Source organism: Sminthopsis crassicaudata, chromosome 1, assembly GCF_048593235.1.
Source record: "Sminthopsis crassicaudata isolate SCR6 chromosome 1, ASM4859323v1, whole genome shotgun sequence".
Lineage (NCBI taxonomy): Eukaryota > Metazoa > Chordata > Mammalia > Dasyuromorphia > Dasyuridae > Sminthopsis > Sminthopsis crassicaudata.
In genome coordinates this window covers 157,600,024-157,622,134 of record NC_133617.1, presented here as the reverse complement: position 1 = coordinate 157,622,134, position 22,111 = coordinate 157,600,024, and the positions used below count along the sequence as shown (strand labels likewise).

General features: G+C 32.1%; 1 protein-coding gene across 2 annotated transcripts in view; it reads left to right on the top strand.

Annotated features, from left to right (window-relative positions):
• Positions 1-22,111, top strand: part of CNBD1 (cyclic nucleotide binding domain containing 1) — a 529,678-nt gene that overhangs the window by 363,953 nt on the left and 143,614 nt on the right. For both annotated transcript variants that reach the window (XM_074284959.1, XM_074284949.1), the window contains exon 8: positions 5,777-5,909. In XM_074284959.1, the coding sequence (XP_074141060.1) occupies positions 5,777-5,909 (133 nt within the window). The remainder of the gene's footprint in view (positions 1-5,776; positions 5,910-22,111) is intronic.

The window sequence follows — 22,111 nt, the reverse complement described above, 5'->3', positions numbered from 1 at the left end:
TGATATGATGATATACTTAGAGAATCCCAGAGAATTTACTAAAAAGCTATTAGAAATGATGCACACCTTTAGCAAAGTTGCAGGATATAAAATAAATGCACATAAGTCATCAGCATTCTTATATATCACTAACAAAATCCAATAATTAGAGTTATAAAGATAAATTCCATTTAAAGTAAGTGTTGATACTATAAAATATTTGGGAATCTATCTGCCAAGGGAAAGTCAGGAACTATATGAACAATACTATAAAACACTTTCTACACAAATAGTCAGATCTAAACAATTGAAAAAATATTAAGTGCTCTTAGATAGGCCGAGTGAATATAATAAAGATGACAATACTACCTAAACTAATCTATTTATTTAGTGCTATATCAATACAATTCCCAAGAAACTATATTATTGACCTACTGGAAGAACAAATGGTCAAGAATTTCAAGTGAACTAATGAAAAAAAAATCAAATGAACGTGGCCTAGCTGTATCAGATCTAAAACTATATTATAAAGCAGCAGTCATCAAAACAATTTGGTACTGACTAAGAAAGAATAGTTGATCAGTGGAATAGGTTAAGTTCACATTGACAAAATAGTCATTAACTATAGCAATCTAGTGTTTGACAAACCCCAAAGACTCTAGATTTTGAAATAAGAATTCACTATTTGACAAAAATTGGTGGAAAAATTGGAAACGAGTATGGCAGAAACTAGATGTGACCCACACTGCACATCGTAATGGGTTCATGATCTAGACATAAAGAATGAGATTATAAATAAATTAGAAGAACATAGAATAGTTTATCTCTCAGGCTTGTGGAGGAAGAAGGAATTTGTGACCAAAAAAGGGCTAGATTCATTATTAATCACAAAATGGAAAATTTTGATTATATCAAATTAAAAAGCTTTTGTACAAACAAAACTAATGTGGATAAAATTAGATGAGAAGCAATAAACTGGGAAAATATTTTTACAATCAAATTCTGTTAAAGGCCTCATTTCCAAAATATATAGAGAATTGACTCAAATTTACAAGAAATCAAACCATTTTCCAATTGATAAATTGTCAAAGGATATAAAGAATTTTCAGATGAAGAAATTGAAACTATTTCCACCCATATGAAAAGGTGCTGCATATCATTTTTGATCAGAGAAATGCTTAGACAACTCTGAGATACCACTACACACCTGTCAGATTGGCTAAGATGACAGAAAAAGATAATGATAAATGTTGGAGGAGGTGTGGGAAAACTGAGACACTGAGGCATTGTTGGTGGAATTGTGAATGAATCCAACTATTCTGGACAGCAAGTTGGAACTATGCTCAAAAAGTTATCTAACAGTGCATACCCTTTGATCCAACAGTGTTACTACTGAGCTTATATCCCAAAGAAATCTTAAAGAAGGGAAAGGTGCAAAAATGTGCAAAAATTTTTTGTGGTAGTCCTTTTTTATAGTGGCTAGAAACTGGAAATTGAATATGGATGCCCATCAGTTGGAGATTTGCTGAATAGATTATGGTATATGAATGTTATGGACTGTTGGGGGTTTTTCCACACCACTTGTTGCAGTCTCACAGGAAACCGAAAGTTTCTTACCGCGCGCTTCTAGCTTCCACCAGCCTTCGGACGTCTCCGGCCCCGCTCCGGAGACAGGAGCGGGGAATAAGCAAACAGAGAGCCAACATGTAGCAGAGCTGTTCTTTATTGTCTGCTCCCCCAAATGTCTCCCCGAGCCGTTGCTGTTCCCTACTTTTATACAGAATCTTCTTGGACCCTCCCCAATTCCTCCCTTTGTGGGCGGGGCCAGCTCCTTTAGCAATGCCTAGCCGTTTTTCTCCTTATATGGCCAAGCAACTCATAATTCCACGCATCTACTGACACGTAGCTCTATTAGTCAACCCGGAACCACATCCTGGAGATGACTGACATTAGGGCGGCTCCCTTCCACACAGGGGGATCAGTTCCAGGCCCATTACAATGGAATATTTTTGTTCTGTAAGAAATGACCACTAGGAGGTTTACAGAGATGTTTGGAAAGACTTACATGAATTGATGCTAAGCGAAATAAGCAGAACCAGGATATCATTATACATGACAACCACAAGATTATACAATGATCAACTCTTATGGGTGTAGCTTTTTTCAAAATTAGATGATTGAAACTAGTGCCAATAGTACAATAGTGAAGAAAATTAGCTACACTTAGAGAACTATGGGAAATGAATGTGAAAACACAACATAGCATTTCCACTCTTTCTTTATTGTTTGCTTTCATTCTTGTTTTCCTTCTCACATTTTTTTTCTTGTATAGATCCAATTTTTCTTGTATAGCAAGATAACTGTATAAATATATATGCATATATTGGATTTACCATACACTTTAATATATTTAACATATATTGGACTACCTGCCATCTAGGGGAGGTGATGGGGGAGGAGGAGAAAAGTTGGAACAGAAGGTTTTATGTCAATGTTGAAAAATTACCCGTGCATATATTTTGTAAATAAAAAGCTATAATAATAAAAAAAAAGGAAAAGGAAAGAAGAAAATCAAACTGTTAGTATCAAAAATGAAAAGGGAGAACTTCCCACCAATGAAGACAAAATTAGAGCAATAATTTAGAGATATTTTGTTCAATTATATGGCAGTAAATATGATAACCTGAGTATAATAGAAGAATTCCTACAAAAATATAGATTGTCAAAATTAACAGACAAGGAAATAAATTATTTAAATAGTCCCATTTTAGAAAAAGAAATAGAACAAGCTATTTACCAACTCCCTAAGAAAAATATCTCCAAGGCCCGATGGATTAAGTGTGAATTTTACCAAACATTTAAAGACCAATTAATTCTAATAGTATACCAAACAATTTGTAAAATAGGGAAGAACTAGTCCTACCAAATTCCTTTTATGACATAGGGTGCTGATACCTAAACCAGGTAGAATGAAAACAGAGAAAGAAAATTATAGACCAATTTCTCTAATGAATATTGATGCAAAAATTTTAAACAAAATATTAGAAAGAGATTGCAGCAAGTTATCCCCAGGATAATACAACATGACAAAGTAGGATTTGTATGAGGGATGTAGGGCTTGTTCAATATTATGAAAACTATGAGATTAATTGACTATATCAATAACCAAACTAACAAAAATTATATGACTATCTCCATAGATGCAGAAAAATTATTTTACAAAATCCAACAACGATTCCTATTAAAAATACTAGAGAGCATAGCAATAAATGGAGTTTTCCTTAAAATGATCAGCAGCATTTATTTAAAATATCAGCAAGCATCATATATAAAGGGCATAAAATGCAATCATATTCAGTAATATCAGTGGTAAAACAAGCTTGCCCACTATCACCATTACTATTCATTATTGTATTTTAATCTTAATTTTGGCAATAAGAGAAGCATAAGTGATTAAAGAAATTAGAATAGGTAATGAAGAAACAAAATTATTACTCTTTACAGATGATATGATGGTATATTTACAGAACCCTAGAGAGTCAATTAAAAAACTACTAGAAACAGTCCACAACTTTAGCAAAGTTGCTAGAACCAAAATAAGTCCACATAAATCATCAGCTTGTTCATATATTAACCATAAAGTCCAATAGCAAAAAATACAAAGAGAAATTCCATTCAAAATAGCTGTTGATAATATTGGGAGTTTATCTGTCAAGGCAAAGTTAGGAACTATATTAACTATATAATTACAAAACACTTTCCACACAAATAGAGTCAGATCTAATCAATTGGAAAAATATCAAATGCTCATGACAATACTTCCTAAATCAATTTATTTAATTAATGCCATACTGAACAAACTCCCAAGAAATTATTTTACAGATCTATAAAAAATAATAGCAAAGTTTATCAGGAAGAACAAAAGGTCAAGGATATAATGGAATATTATTGTTCTATATGAAATGAGCAGTCTGCTTTCAGGAAGACTTTGTATGACTTACAGGGACTGATGTTAAGTGAAATGAGTGTAGAACCAAGAGAACATTATAAATATGAACAACATTATTTGATGAACAATTGTGATGGACTTGACTCTTTCCAGCAATGAGTGTTTTAAAGCATTTCTAATAGACTTGTAAGAACTTTCTGAATCCAGAGAGAATGAGGGAGACTAAATGTGGATCACAAAATATTTTCACTATTGTTGATATTGTTTATTTACTTGTTTCTTTTTCTTTCTCATTTCCTCCCTGTGATCTGATTTTTCTTACACAGCATGATAAATGCAAAAACATGTTTAACTTATATTGGATTACTTAGTCTAGTTGAGGAAAGAGTGGAAATGAGAAAGAAAAATTTGGAATCCGAGATTTTGCAAGGGTAGATGTTGAAAACTATTCTATAATACTTTGATCAAAGTGTTAAATATAAAGTAGATACTCTATAATAAAGTTGATTATTTTGCAGTGTGTAAAAGATTATGATGATTCAGTTCCAATTAATCAGTGACGAACAGAACCAGCTACACCCAGAGAAAGAATACTGAGAAATGAATGTGAACTACTTGCATTTTTGTTTATCTTCCTGGTTTAATTTTACCTTTCTAAATCCGATTTTTCTTGTGCAACAAGAGAACTGTATAAATATGTACACATATATTATATTTAAGATACACTTTAATATGTTTAACATGTATGAAACTGCCTGCCATCTAAGGGAGGGGGTGAATGGAAGGAAGGGAAAAGTTGGAACAGAAGTGATTGCAAGGGACATGTTGAAAAATTACTCATGGATATGTTCTGTCAATAAAAAGCTATAATAAAAAAGTCAAAATACAATTAAAAAAGATTATGATGAACTGGTTTTATTTTCTAATTTAATTCAATTTGATTTCTCTCTATTTGCTTGTTGATTAATCTGCAAGCAAACTTATTAAATACTTACCATGTTCTAGTCATTGTGCTTATTATGCCATAACCTCTTAACTCTACATCTACATCCAGAATATATTTGAGGAAGTAAAGATGGTTGTCTAATTGTTTATATTTGCATATACTGTCTTCTTAATTAGACCATAAGTTCCTTAATATAAAGGAGAGATTATTTCTTTTTTTCCTATCATCCACACCATGTAACACAGAACTTCCTGATTAATTAGCATTTCTTGAATATTTAATGAATGAATGGAACTATAGAATTAAGTCAACAGAAGATAACTTCTGCTTAGGAGCCAGGGATATTTATCTGAAGAATATGAAGAATTCTTTGGTGAGTGGATCAGAAGCATGGTGTGATTTGGACATTGGAATTATTAATCATGAAACTTAAATCTACTTCTCAGGAAAAAAAAAATTTAATTTTCAGAATGGCAACTTTTTATTTCAGAGTATGGTTCCTTCAGTTTTGAGCTTAGGAAGACTTACTTTTGCATTTGATATGATAGAATGATGCACTTATTGAAAAAAAACACAATGATACTTTCTTCAAATGATTGTAAAAAGAAATGTCACATAAAAGTATTTGCGGGATTGATAGGGAAACAATTTAATAAGAATGTCTGTTTAAAATTCTTAAAAGGTATCAGCAAGTTCAACTCTCTTTTGTCATAAAAGTAATGCTTTTGCAATGAATGTCATTCATTCACTATATGCTTCATTCTAGTGAATTATAACCAGGTAGATTGTTTTTATTTTCTTTGGTACCTTTCATGTTTGTGGTAAATTCTTTTTATCTGTTTTCTTCTTACTGTTTTTTTTTAACCTGGCAATAAATATTATGAACATTCATTTTCTTTCAGGAACAAGCTAAAACAGAAAAACTTGTAAGGGAAGAGTTAATCCATAAGTGCCCCTATTATCGAAATTGGCCTAAGCTTTCTATAGAGGAGTTAACTGTCCACATTAAATGGAAGCGGTACCCTCCAGGACATGGTAAGTTCTATCCTTTAATTTGTTCATTACCATTCCAAGATATAGATTTTTAAAAATAATAGATTTCATACTACACATACATATACATGCACACACATATATACATATATAAAATTTTTAAAAAATCTGGTTATATCATTATGACATTTATTATTAATAATTAAATTATTATTATATTATTATTCATTAGCTATATATTCATATTTTCAGATAATTTGAGAAATTTGCTATCTAACACTACTAAGTTCTCTTTAGATACACACTCTTCAGAAAATTAAGAAAAAAAAGGAAAACAAAGCAAGCAAACTTAAAGATCAAGAAAATACAATTTTAAGTTGGAAACCAATACATAGGCATTCCTATGTATGTGTATAAGACATGGATAGCCATTTAATAGATAGAGCACTTAGCTATTAATTTCTAATGTTGCTCGTTAAACCATGTTTCCTCTTGTGACTCTTTGGAAGATGGCACTGGTCATCTAATCTTTATGCCTTATCTCTCTTTCACTTGAGTCTACCAGCAGTTACTTTCTGCTTTCATTGGATATCATGAGTTTTCATTCAGTCTCCTGTCTAGTACCCAGTATATATCGCTCTTCCTGAAACTCTTTGTAATTTAAAGCAGATTTTTGGGCAACTGTCTTTGACCACTCTATAATGTTTGTGCCCCAGTTAGAGATATTTTCCAAAGGTTTTTTGGGTTCTCTAGTCCTCTCTCTTTTTAGCCCTCCTTTACCTATTTATTGTAACCTTGACAAACAATGGAAACCACTCCAGACTTCTCTTTTGCATTACAGGTACCTTAACTTTGTCTCATGGAACACGCTACCAGTCATTTCTAATGCCTGGTCCTTTTGGGGCTAATGGGATATGGCTATACAAACTATGTAGGGATATTTCCCTTGATCTGTTGACTAGAAAAGTAGAAATGGATGGATGGGTATGATGAGCACACCATTCTAATTCCAAGAACTAACCTTAATTATACAAGAAAGAGACAATTATATAGTGTTCTCTATAAGACTTCTAAAAATTCCATTTTACAGATGGGTTAAGTGAGATAAGACCCATTTCTGGTTTAATCCTCATATTATTTTCTATTTGTTTAAATATCTGCATGCATTATGCTTCTAGTAGAATGTAAATATTTTGAATCCAGGGACTATAATCTTTTTTCAAATTATCTTTTTCTTAGCATACATTGCCATATACATTACATATACATACTAATTCAACATATTTATTGAATTGAATTGGAAATGAGAAACAGATTTGATAAAAATAATTGTTTATTATCCCACTTAATACTGTGTATGAGAGAAATACAGAATACATTTATCAGATTTAAAGTTATATGTGGCCATATTCAGTAGCATTAAATAATACAGGCTGTTAAAAGAATGTCAACTAAATTCCATATGTTATTTGAAACAATCTCTCAGTAATCTCTTTATTCCTCTCCATTTGATTTATGTAATTACTAGGATGACTTGACAGAGATAATAACTTAGAAAGACTTACATTAACTCTTAGAAACACATGATTATATAAAGTATTGTTATTTTAGTCAGAAGATAAAATTCTACTCAAGTTTTAACTGAGATACTTAATAATTAAACTCACTAAATGTTTGACCTAATGTAGCATATTCTATTTACTGTTTATGATATTATGTGAAAATGTAATGGAATTATGTTATGAAATGGGGCAAATGCACTTTTGTGAGGACAAAGTGATTATTAATAATAAATGGAACTTCACTCTGTAAATCAGAAAATGTTGGTTAGTAGGTTTAGCTTTTCCAAGGTTTCCCTGTTTTGTGGCTAAAGTATCAGATTGCTATAACAGGTTCCATTCCAAATTTATCAAATTTTTTTTTGTCAAAGTTTTGAGAGTCAGTGTAATAGTGGGAAGATAAGAACATAGAACTGGAATTTTGGAAATCTTGAGTTATTTCAGATATACAATGTCTGTATGGAAAGAAATCTAATCCCAGAATGTATTTTTGTGCATATTTTTCACAAGACGCACAGGACCCTTGCAAATTTTGTTTGTATGTTTTCACTTTAGCTGTGTCTTGCCCCTTTTTCCTCATATAGATAATATAAATATTTGATTATCTGATACTACCCAGTAGTTCCTGACTAATCTATTAATAGACACATAGTTTGCAAATTCAAAGGAGGAAAAACAAAACACAACTTATATGTCCACTAAATTAATATAATTCTTATCAGACAAAACATATCCTTTAATCACTCAGATCTACTTAACTCTATGATTAGGGCAGTTTGCTACCTTTTGAGTCTATGTTACTCACCTATAAAATGAGATAAAAATATTTCCTATCCTATGTATCTTACAGAATGATTATGAAGTACAAATGAGATAAACATGAAAAAGTTTTGGAACTATGGAAACATTTTATGGATTTAAAGTAGAATAATGTTAATGGTCTGCCAAGTCTATCAATCAATGATACTGATGAGGATCTAGTGATGTTCCATATTACTTGGCATAAATACAGATCTTTTAAAATTGCATTATTGTATTAAATAAAAAAAATCTATAGGAAGTTTTAAAACATTTATTGATTATTGGTAGTGATTATTAAATATTCACCAGTCTGAAATAATAATATTATTGCTGAAAGAATATATTATTAGACAAATTTAGAAAAATGTTTGACTAAAATCTATTTTATCTCTTTTTTGCTTTCACAATTCTTATAAAAAAGAGAAAATAAAGGCCTTTTTAAAGAAATGTGCATATTACAACAACAAAAAAAAGTCTGTATATTCCATGGTTTGTATACATACACACATTTATATTTATATCAATATATCCATATATTTATATATACATACAAATATTTACATACATATGTTTATATCTGTATATGTTTATGTATATGTATAAAGTCTACTAGAATACCTTTGTATTCATTATAGGTCTGAGTCTTCCAAGGTTGTTTGTCTTTATGATGTTTTTACAATCTACATTGTTTCTCCTGGTTCAATTCTATCCACTCTGCATCAGTTTGTGTGATATTTTCAGGTTTCTCTGAAACCAGCCCTTTCATAATTTCTTATGGCACAACAGTATTCCATTAAATTCATTTGCCATTTTCTTTGTTCAGCCTATCCATAGTTGATGGATATTGTTTACTTTGTTGTCAATTGCTACCACAAAAGAATTACTATAAATATTTTTGTACATGAAGATACTTTCCTTCTCTAATTGTTTTGGAATATAGATACATATCACCTCGCCAAAAGGTAAGCTATTTATTAATTTGGGGGAATAATTTAAATTGCTTTCCATAATGGCTAAACTCCTGTAATAATGCATTCACTTTCCTGTACTTGTCATTTCCCTTTTTTGTCAGCTTTGCTAATCTGGTTAATGTATGATAGACTTTAAATTGCTTTAATTAGTGTTCTTCTAAGTTATTTAAATAACTTTTTCTTAAGACTATTGATTATATGGGATTTTGAGAAAACTGCTTATCTATATCTATGTCTTGTAAATTTAGGTCACTCTTTTGTTTATCTTGGAAATGAAATCCTTATCCTTGAATCTTGCTACAAAAACATTTGAAAAATCTTTTTGTAACACTGGCTCATAAACTCTTAATAAGTTAATAGGTGATTTTGTTTTTGTCTTATTTTGGTAAACAGCTCATAAAACAATGACAAACTACATAATTTTGTGGTAGTCTTATGATTATGGCAAATTGACTCAAATGTTGTATTACTTCTATATTTTCTCTGTAACTCATTTGCATGGATTTTGGTGAATATTCTACAGTAATGTAGGCAATGTGACAATGTGACAAATGCTTGTCTCTATGTTTCTTAATATTTTAAAGGTGCTAGTATGAAACTCTTTTTTTCTATTTGTTAGCCCTTTATCTTGCTATATGCTTTATTCTCTAATTTCTAAATTTCTAATTTTCTAATCTAATGCGCATGATGATTTTATACCAATTCTTATACACAATTCTTCCTGGATAATATTTGTCTTTTGCATTCAATTCCTAAGAGAGTATGGTATTCTGTAAATGTCACTAAAGGAATATTGGTATTAGAAAGATGAGCCTTCAATTCAGGAAAAAAAATGAAATTGTATTTTTATTAAACAAATGCAAAATTGAATGAAAGCCTTTTCCGAGAACACATTTCATCATTTGCAGAGCATTGTGTTGGAGAAGTACTATAGGAATTTTTGGAGTTGAATTCTATAAGGATTTTTGTATTAATGGAATAAAGAGATCAAAAGGCTGGATTGTGACAAAATTATATACAAGAAAAATTTTGTGTAGAAATTTCTTCATTTTTAAATGGTACCTATAAATTTTATCATAATTTTTTTCCATTGATTGATGATACTCCCAAGTATGCCATCTATCCATGTAGGTGTGCCCTCCCTGATTATTGAACTATGTCAGTGGTCCTCAAACTTTTTAAATAGGGGGCCAGTTCACTGTCCCTCAGACTGTGGCGGGCCATACTGTAGTAAAAACAAAAACTCACACTCTGTCTCCGCCCCGCAGCCCATTTGCCCACTGAGGACGTTTATGCCATCAGTGGGCCGCATCTGGCCTATGGGCCATAGTTTGAGAACCCCTGTTCTAGATCCGTCATGAAATCTGTTACCTATTTGTTGTATTCTCTGTTCAAGAGTGTCAAATATCTTCTCTGATCTGAGAAATTGATCAATATTGCTATTTTAATGGCCACTGAAGTCCTGAATTAAGATTTTAAAGGCTATTCAATTTTAAAGATAAATGTTTATTCTTGCTTGAACTTTGGAAAATGAAATGAAATATAGGGCAATTATGTTAAAATAAAATCACAGACTGTATCTACAAAGTTGAGGAAGGAGAAGTCCCCTTTGAAAATGGTTCTTTATTCAAATTAATAGGAGAATATGAAGTGATAGAATTTGAAGAGGGAAATATTCAGAAGGGCATATATAATATCCAGACTAGCTCCCTGGAGGGCCTCAGGATCAGTCAGAGTCAGGATTAATCAAAGTCATTGATCTTTAGGGGAAGAAGTGAAGGAGGCAGGCAAGCTGCCACAAGGCTTGCCAAAGATGTATCCTGGATTCTGGAGTCTGGAGTCTCCAGCCCCTCTCCTCCTCATCCAGCAGCCAAGTGACTCTGACCTCTCTCCCTCAGCCCTCCAATCCTTGCTTAGTATTACCTCACCACCAAACGTTCAGCCAGCGCTAATGGTGAGGTGAGCCATCACATCACCATTTCATCTAAATATATGTATATAGAGCCATTATTTCACATAAAATAGGTGATTACCCTTAAGTGCTCGGGTGTCTTATTCAAGCCCACATTTTCAGAGTTTCAGCCTTCTACAGGCATATTATCATGCTCAATTACTGGATGAATACACTAGTTAATATTAGTAAAACTCAATCAATTAGTAAATCAATGAAAAATCAAAAAGTATTTATTTAGTGTCTAATATATGTGACACACAAAAATGATATAGTCCCAGTTTTCAAGAGGCTTAACTTATGTTGAAAGGAAAACATGCATACATGTAAGCATGTTCAGAATAATTATGAAATTGATGACCAAATATTCATTGATATCCAACAGAGTCTTGAATTTATCTCTTCTCCATTCATAGAACCAGACTTTAGTTTAGGCCCTCATCATCTCTCACCTAAAATACTATAATAGCCTCCATTTTGCTTTCCCTGTTTCAAATCTTCTAATCCATCTAGTCTATCCTTCAGATATCAAAGTGATTTTTTCCTAAAAACAAAACAACCTAATACCTCATTATATCCCCTGCTTTCTCTCCAAAATGCAGGTCCTTCTTATTGCCTCTAAGATTACATATAAACTAATTTTTTTTTTTTTTTTTTTTTTTTTTTTTTGCCATTTGAAATTCTTCACAATTTGGCCCCTTTCTGTCTTTCTGGTCTTTTTTTTTTTTAATGGGATAATCCCTTTTATGTATTCTATATTCAAGCTTTAATGTAATACACTCTGTGTTGTATATAACATGCTCCATCTCCTATCCTGATACCTTTACATTGACTTTTCATCACACATAGAATACATTCTTTCTTCACTTATGCCTCTTAGCTAAGACTCTTTTTTTCCCTTTCTTTTAAGACTCAAGTATTATCTTCTTTGAAAAAGCCTTTCTTGGGTTTACCTTGCTGAGAGAAAAAAGGAAAAAGAAACTTTTTAAAACTTCTTTGATTTTATTACATACACATTCTGGATATACTCACATGTGTAGTGTACATATAGTTTTTACCATTATAAGCTCTGTAAAGGTAGGGACTCTTTCATTTAATTCTTTGTATCCTAGAGGCATAGCTTTCACAAGTCTAGAAGCTGGTGTGTTTGGGCTATCTCAGTATTATTTTTTTGATTCATGTGATTATTATAATCAAGCATAAATTTCACTTTTATGACTTGAATTTTTAAAATATCTTTAAATTTTTTCTATAAGCTAAATAAGGAAACATCACTGGGTGAAGGATGTCTAAGGAAAAACTTAAGGATATCATTATAAGGAAATTGTAAGCTAGAAAGTATAGTACATGCAGAGTTAGATTTTCAAATGACTATTACCACATATGGGAATTCTGCCATTTTTATTCATGTCCTTTTTTAATTTAAATTTTTAAAAATTCTTTTAATACTTTGAGCAATCTGTGTTTTCATCGGTATGGGTGCTTCATCTATCAGTACACACTAATTAACAAACCATGCTTTCTTAACCTATGAAATTCATGTCTGTTACCTTACATAAATTTATAAAATCTATAAATATTTACTCTTGTCACATACAGAGTGCTGAATTTGAATCAGGGTGACATGAGATCAAATTCCATCAGTTTACTCTCCTGTAAAATCTGAAAAACAATAGCAGTTATCTCCTGGGATTTTTATTTATAAAGTTATTGTAAAGCACTTTGAAAATCTTAAGGCTCTATATAAATGCTAGTTATTAAATCTTCCTGTTACATATTAATGTTATTTAGATTAAAAATCATAGAATATCAAGGCTGGAAGGGAGCAGGTTACTTAGTTCAACATGCATCTGATCATGAATTATCTCTAAAAGTTTTAAGAATTTATATTAGCTAAAGGAAAAGGGAGATTATAATTTGTTTTAAGCACAAAATGTTAGAAACTTTTTGAGTATGTATGTATTCATGCATGTGTTTATAGGTCTTCCTAGATGTAGAGTGCCTTTCAAAGTCCTATTTCCTCGTTTTAAACTGTCACAAACTCTATGATGGAGCTGTCATTTGCCTCTAAAATTCTTTACATTTTTTATTTTGGAAATAAGCTTTTTGTTTTTGGTTAGAATCAAGTCCAAAATATAATTACTCTTGTCATTTTTTCTACTTTTTAAAGCATGAATTTATCATTGAAGCTAAATCATCAATTTCTTCATTGTTCTGATGTTGGAAAAGAGATCTCCAACATAGATCCACATCATTGAAATCCTGCATCTCTAAGGAATTTTGTCTTAATGTCAAGTTTGTGAACTTTTATATAACTTTCTCATCTAAATCCTTCAGTCTCATTTATCAATCATGCAACCTCTACTCATATTGCTTCTGTATTTTTTCCCTTTCATCCATCATTAACCAAATGTCTTCTACTATGTTTCTCATCTTGTATAATTGAATTTGCTCACATGAATATAACTTCTTAATATACTATATTGCTACATGGTCCATTTTATCTTATCTGTTCCTGAGGTCAGTGTGTTGCCACTTTGGCTTAATTGCTTTATATTGATATAATGGTATAATAGAAATAGAGGTTAAGTGACTGGTACAGAGTCATACAGCTAACAAATGTTTGAAGTTATATTCAGCCTAGTGCTTCATCCATTGTACCACCTGGCTTTTCTAATATAAAAGAAAATATATTAATAAAACTTTTAAAAAGTAAGGTATGCCCTTACAAAGTCATATTTCAGTCATAAAAACTCAGTTGTATCTCATATACAACCACATAATGTGAAAAAGTTAAACTAAGGAAATATGATAATAATAATTTCAAAAATCTGAGATTCATATTAGATCAACTTTGGAGATACCTAAAGACCAGAAATGATTTACTATGTTTTTTGAAAATATTTTCTTGTTATTGAAAATTTCTGGGTCTGGAATCTAGTCATTCTAAATATCATCTTCATTTAGGTGATAGTTAAGATGAAAGTTATTCATTTAGCATGGTAAAGAAAATAACACTTCAAATCTACTTTCTAGCTGTGGGACTCTCAACAGGAAAAACTGCTCTAATCTTTAATATAAAGATAAAAGTAGCCTACTACTATTAACCTAGTCTGTATAAAAATTCTGTGTATTATAATAATGTTACAACTTTATAAACCTATTCTCATTTTCATCACACTCTGGCGTGAGTTCTCTGATGTTGAATACATGAGTACTCATCTATTCATTACCTTAATGTCCTTTTAAGCCAGAGAGATTCCCATGAAAACCCCTGTAAAAGTTCAAGATCCAGAGGTCTTAGATTAGAGATTCAATGTGTGCAATCACTAAATTTCTAACATGTTCATTCATTCACAGGGAAGGGTGATAGGTCACGGGATACTAATTTATTCTCTTCCTATGGATTTATATATAATATACAGGTTCTTACTAGTATCATGTTTTTGAGTTCTTCCTTTTTGCAAATCAAACATTGCATAGGAAACTTGAGAAATATTCTTAATAGAATGATTACAGAAATTAAAATTTGGTAAATGAGTCCTAGGAGAAAAAAATAAATGAACAAACTTTATTAGCCTAGAGAAGAGATAACTTCAATAATAATGACATAAAAATGTTTTCCTCAACTTGCACTGATAAAAGACTGAGAGGGATTTGATTTTAATTTGAAAAATAGGGAATTATGTTGGACATTAGGAAATACTAGTTGATATTTGTAGGCTTGTGCCAAGTATCACCTTTCCTGGTGGATTCTAGGAAAAGTCCAGGTAATATTTATTAGAGAGGTTTCACTGTAATTTTTTTCAAAGGTGAATGAATTGAGATCGCTCTTGAGGTTTCTTCAATGTCTATAATTCTTAAAATGTGTGTATATTTTTGACAATATGATAATATATGTGAAATTAGGCACATTTATGTGTAGATACACCAAATTGTAATTTGATACTTCAGTGAAAAGATTTACCAAATCTTGTCACCCCTCCACTGACTTAATGAAAAGCCTTTGATAGTTTTAAAGGCCAAAAAAATGTCATCATCCTTTGACCAAATGGATAATACATTTTTCTGAACTCAGCTGGTCTAGTCCTTTGGTAACGGAATCTAAGTTCCTGGAGAATATGGATGGTTTTATTTTTAATATTTTGTTCCCAGCACCATCTTTGGTATTTGACACATACTATGTGCATAAATAACATATATCTTCTGATTGTTTGAATGTCCCATTGAGATTGTATTGAAATTATTTTCATATGTGAAAGATCTTCTGGAGTTTAGAAAAGGCTTTGAGGACCCAAGGAAAATCTTTATGCCACAGTCAGGCATTAGAGGCCTTTAACAGTCCTTTAGCTCAGGACAGAAATGCAAAGATGAGCAAACATATGTAAAGAAAATACTCTATATTTATATAATATTCTGGTTTTTTATCTATTCTATTTTAATTTTTCTCCTAAATTTTCTACTAAATTGCCAAAAAATGCTATTATCAAAGGCATTGCCTTAAAATGGAGAAATAAATTATCTTCTTTAATTTTCTATACATGAGAACAGCTTGTGTGCAGAAGTGCTGATTAATGCCATTGCTTTATTTTGCTGTGCCTATCTGACTTTCATTTCCTACCCGCCCTTTCCTCCTTCCAGCACTCACTTCATATAATTTTGCTTTTGATTAACTCCTTAAATTTGCTGAGATAATCTCCAAGGAAATACTCATATGATAAGCCTCTGGGCTGCCTGTCTCCTAATGCCAATTTTTCTTTATTGGAGGGGGAAGGAATAGAGGAGGGGAAATCCTAACACACCATGTGTTAATTTGGCTGACTCCCAGGGTCCTTGAAGCCTGTTCTTTCTGCTATGTCTTGTTAAAAAATTTATTCCTTAAAGGTCCTCAGCCAAATTTGGGGAGAGATTTGTTATTATAACAAATTCACCATTAGGAGTATGTAAAGGTCATAGTTTTTGAAACTTCTGTTAGGAAAAAATTGGATTTGAGCTGATATTTTGAAGATAAGGTATAGTTGCTAAAATAGAATAGATAATAGAATTAAATATATATATATATATATATGTATATATTCTATATAGTAGTATAATTTCATATATTCAACTTCACTATTAACTAACTATATTCAAGGTCTTGTCGTCTGCTCACTTTCCTATCTTTCAATATGAAATATATATATATATATATATATTATACCTACTCTGGATTAATTTTTCAAAGACTTTAGTTACAAAGGACAAAAGATATAGAAGGTGATATTAGGAAAGGTCAAGAGAATTTTCTCAGATATTAGACATATTGGCATGTTTGTAGGCAGCAGGGAATGAGTTAGGAAATAAGAGATTGAAAATAAAGGATAGACTTATAATGATAGAAGAGTTGATCTATTAGAAAAGATGGGATGGAAGGGGATCAGTTGAAGAGGAAGAAGCAATATTCTTGATAAGACGGCCTTATTTTGTGACACAGATGTAAAGGAGAAAGTAGTGACAAAAGGTATCTGAATGATATGAGATGGGGAAGAAGGGAGAAGAGAAAGCTCACAGAAGATCTTTCATTTTTTTTCCTGTTAAATATGAGCCAAAGTTCTTGGTTGAGAGGGTTGGGTAAAAAATTATGGGAGACTTGAAGAGGGATGAAAAGGTTTGGAAGAGCTGCTATGGAGAGCAGAATAGTTGTTATTGTTCATCCTTCATCTTCAAAGAGATTCAATGACTGTAAAGTTCCCGGCTAGCTCTCTGATGGGCCTCAGGATCAGCCCGAGGCTTTGGGCTTAGTGGGGGGAGTGAAGTGAAGGAGGCAGGAGAGCAGACACATGACTGGTCAAAGATGGAGTCTGGCCTCTGGAGTCTGGAGCCTGATGTCTTCTCTGTGGCTGAGATTGCAGAGACTGAGAGAGGAGAGTCTTCTGTGACTCCTTTAAGCACGCCAGTCCAATCACATCATACAGAGCATGGCCAAGCACACTTGAGCATGAGCCAACTTGTAAGGAGAGCCATCACATCACCTATTACCTTACCTATTTGTACTTGACTAGAGTGAATACATCATAACTAGAGAATCATTATCTCATCAACTATACTGAGTCCTATGTATACTTCTTCAGAGTTCCAGCCCTCTTCAAATCACATCACTGATGAGGTCTTGACTTGCATATGAATTTAAGTAAGTTAGATTTACACAAAGTCATCAGTTTTATTTTCTCTTCCAGAGTCATTAAGGGCCATTGGTAGAACAAAAGTCAAGATGACTGGCTATGGTACAGAATGCAATGGACGACCTTGTGTCTTCAATGTCTGACCAGCCTCTATGCACTTCATCCTTACTTCAGCTGCCTTCATAGCCATGGAACAAATTTTTCTGCCCATTCTTCTAGGGAAAGTCTTCCCATGTTTGGGGTAATTGAAAAGGGAGGTGTAGAAAGATTGTGTGGCAGCAGTGAAGGCTCAATTGAGGCTGGTTAACAAATTTGTAAGGGACTCAGCTAGAAAGGTTGCATTCTTTTTTATATTTTCATTCAGCAGATTGGTGTAGGACAAAGGCAGTGAATAACAGGAATGACCCAAGGTTATGACTGAATGTGGAATAAAAGGAGAGGTTTTAAGGGGACTAGGAATTCAAGACAGAATATTGTAAAGTTGAATTGGCTCACCAAGGGGAAGACATGGGAATTAGATAAAATAATCATGAAATGGGGAAAATAAGGAAGAGTAACTAGTGAAGGGGTGATGGGCAGAGAATGAAGAGGCTAAGGGATTAGATGAAGAATAGGGTCTTGTAAGAAAAGCAGATGGAGAAGTCAAATGCAAAATATACATATACATACATATATATTTGACTTAAATATATTTTATATACGTATGTAGACTTCATCAATTTTTATATATGTATATGGTACATTAAATAGACTTTTCATTGAATATATACATATACACATATAAATAAATTATTTATAATAATTATTAAATATTTGCCATATGCCAGATACTTCTAGGAATACAGAAATAAATAATAAAAGAATGAATGGATGGATGAATGAGTGAATAAATAAAAGGCAGTTCCAGCTCTTAAAGATCTCACAGTTTAATGGGATAAACAACATGTAAACAACACAGTGTACAAACAAGTTAAGCATAGTATAAATAAATAATCAACAGAGAGAAGGCACTAGAATTAAGAGAAATATAGAAAGGCTTCTTGTACCTGTTGGGATTTTATTTGGGACTTGAAGGAATCCAAAAAAGTCAAGGGGAGAAATTAAGACAAGTCATGTGAGAGGGCCATTGAATATGTTGGGCATCAGGAGATAGTGTTTTGCATGAAAATAGAGAGACAGCCAATGTAATTGGTTCAAAGAGTACTACTTCTGGGGATGAGAGACCAAGGGAGACATAAAATGTAAGAACATGAGGGAAGTTATGTTATAATAGGATATGAATACCAAATGAGCAATTTTATATTTGTACCTGGAGATAAGTAGTCACCAGAGTTTATTGAATACAGAGAGGGAGGTGTTCGAATGTATCAGTTGGCGGTTGAAAATGAGACATCTTGTCTTCTAGACATTTTAACCTTGATATGTCCAACAGTGAGTACATTACAAACCCTCCCGCCAAAAAATACCCCTCCTTCTTCCATAGTTATTGAAGATACCAGCAATTGATCAGTCACCCAGGCTCACAAACAAAATGTCACCCTCACTCTCTCACTTTCATATCCAATCTGTTGTCAAGGCTTGTCTTTCTCCTTTACAACTTCACTCATTTTTTTTTTCCTTTTTACTTCTAACAGTACCACTTATTTGTATAGGACACCATAATTTCATTCTTCAACTGTTAAAATAGAGCATATTTCAAGTCCTACATTATTTCTCCTCTAGCCTCCAGTCTAGCCTTCTCTCAGCTGCTAAATCGACCTGTGTTAATCATAGCCTGACCTTGTCACTCACTTATTCAACTAATTCTAATGAGTCCCTTTTACTTCTAGGGTCAAGTCTATAGTCAAATTCTCTTTCTTGTCATCAACTTTCAGCTAGAGTCCTACCTCCTGCAAGAAGTCCTTCCCACTCATCCTTAATCTTCTGAGACTTATCCTGAACTTACTTCATTTGTACATAGCATATTTTCTCCCCTATTATACAGAGGGCTCATTGAGAGCAGGGACTGTTCATTTGCTTTGGGGGCCTTTATATCCCCAATGCTTAGTACACATAGCAGGCACTTAATAAATGCTTGCTTACTGACTGACAAAATGAGCTACATTCTTTGTACACATGCATCCTTTTTTCTCTGTCCTTGATTTTTTTGGTAGGCCTAGTTGTGTTGTGTTGGAATTAATGGACATTTTAATCATTAGTTAAATTTGCTTTTTAAAATAGTTGGGCCAATTTACAACTCTGTCCAGTAGTACATTGATGTGACTATTTTCTCTTTACATCACTCAGAACTCAATCACATTTTTTTTTTCACCATTTCTTTTTTTCCCTTTAGACCCATGGGCAACTAAGTTGTACAATGCTAGGCCAAAATTCAAGAAGACCTTAGTTCACACTTGGCCTCAGATACTTAGCCATATGTGTGATCTAGTCATAGTCCTTTATCCGATTTTATTTCCTCATCTGTAAAGTAGAAATAATAATAGAACCCTTCTCCCAGGGTTGTTTTGAAGATCAAATGAAATAATATTTGTAAGGAGATTAACACAGTACCTGGCACATAGTAGACACTTCAATAAATGCTTGTTTCATTTCTTCCTCCCTTTTCACAGCTGCTCTCTGACTTTAAAGTTTATTTTGTTTATGATGATTCTCTCCTTGAATCTATCCTTCTCTTTTTTCCTCTTCCCTTTTCCTTGTTTCCAAGTGTTACTCTCTTGAATTGATTATATTTGTAAATCATCTCTTTTTATATGAGTCTGGTGTATTCTAATCTTTTTGGTTGAATTTAGATGAAATCAATTATCAACTGATGTTCATTTTCTTGACTCTTTCCTCCTACATACATATGTGATTAAGTGAGATAAGTTCCTTTGCCATTTTCCCCCTCCCCCTTTCTCTCTCAGAGTATTCTTTTTCTCTTGCTTTCCTTTCTCGTTTTGAATTGATCAAAGTGTAGCAAAAACAGCTCTTTGGACCCGTTTTATTTAATTCCTTCTTTGATCCATCATGACATTAAGATTCCAGGGGAACATTTGTGTATTCTTTTCCTATTAGAATGTTAACACCTTTTTCTTATATAGTTCCATTTAATTGCTCACTTGTATTTATATTATGTTTCTTGTTTTTAATTTAATATTTCTACTAAGCTCTGATTTTTTTTGTCAAAAATTCTAGGAAGGTTTCTACTTTGTGCTTTGTAATACTATATTCAGTTTTGTTGTATAAATTATTCTTGATTGTAAGCCTGTGTTGGTTAAATTGATCATGACTGCCTTCAGGAACAAGAAACTTGAATCTTCATGTTAAGAATGATGTCTGGCTAGCAGCTAAATCTATCTTGGTTGAATATTTACATGTCCCATTATTTTGGTCACATATTCCCCTATATATCCTGAGTATTTAAACCCACTTCTTCCTTAAGCAATTTCGATAAAACACATAACCAGCTTAAGGACAAAGCTCTAACATGAACTGCTAGAATATACTCTTATTTGCTTTTTCTCACGAGATGCCTCTGTAAGAGTTTGCTGTCAGTAAATCCCTCAATAAAGCTCAGGCTTTGAAGGATTTTTTGGGTCTTTTTAAATGTCACATTCCAAGTCACATTTGCTCCATTTTAGTAGTAGGAGATAAATTTTGTGTGATTGTGATAGTGGTTCCTTAGTGCTTGAATTCTTTCTGTATGCTTATAATATGTTTTTCCTTTTACCTAGCAGCTTTGGATTTTAACTGACATTCCTGGAGTTTTCATTGTGAAGATTTAAGAGATGATTGGTACATTTTTTTCCTAATCTCACTTTTGCCTCTGAATTTAATATATCTGGGAAAATTTTGTTTTATTATCTGATGATTTTTTTAAAAAAATTCTTTCCTTTTTCTATTTTCCAGGTGGATTCTTTTTATATGAAATACCTTAAATTTCCTTCTATTTTTTTTTTTTTTTGTTTATTTCTTGTGAGGCAATTGGGATTAAATGATTTGTCTAAGATAGCTAGTAAATAAATGTTAATTGTCTAAGACCAGATTTGAACTCAGAGTCTCCTGATTCCAAAGTTGGCATTCTATGCACTGTACCAGCTAGCCTCTCCTATTTTTCTCAGTCTTTTATTTTGTTTTAATATTTCTGATTGCCTCAAGGAAATGTCTTTATTCTAGTCTAATTTTTTAAGGATTTTAAAATTTATTTTAAAGTTTTATATCTCTTATGCTAAATTGTATTCTCTTTCCAAGTATTTATTCCAGATCTCTCAATTATTTTCCAGTTCCTACTTCTATTGCTCTTAGAGTACATCATTTTAATTCTTTTACAAAATATTTATTTCATTTCTTCTAGGAATTCTAATTGAAAGATCTCTTATTGCATGCATTTTATTTGTGTCTTTGGCACCTCTGGCACCATAGCAACACTTTATCATAGGAGCTTTTTTTTTTTTTTAAATGAATATTCATTCTTTTGGTTTCCATCAATGAATTGGGACTTTTGTTAGATAAGGCTTTACTCATTTTCTGGAAATAATATTAGGGCCTTGTATTTTTAATCTATATTCTCCATGTTCCTTCTCTCTTCCTTTTCTCTATTAGGCAAAATGAATTTTATAAAATCTCAATTTTCTTTCAATGCCAGATTAAGCTTCCTAAGTCAATACCTATAAAAGGCCCAAGTACTTTGTTTCTTAACATACTATACAAAGATTCTATGGGAGAAAAACAAAGATTTTGTTTATTAATTTGTATGAAAGGCAGTTAAGGAGAAATGGAAGATGTCACTCTGAATGTAGGAATTATATAAACAAATCTTTGA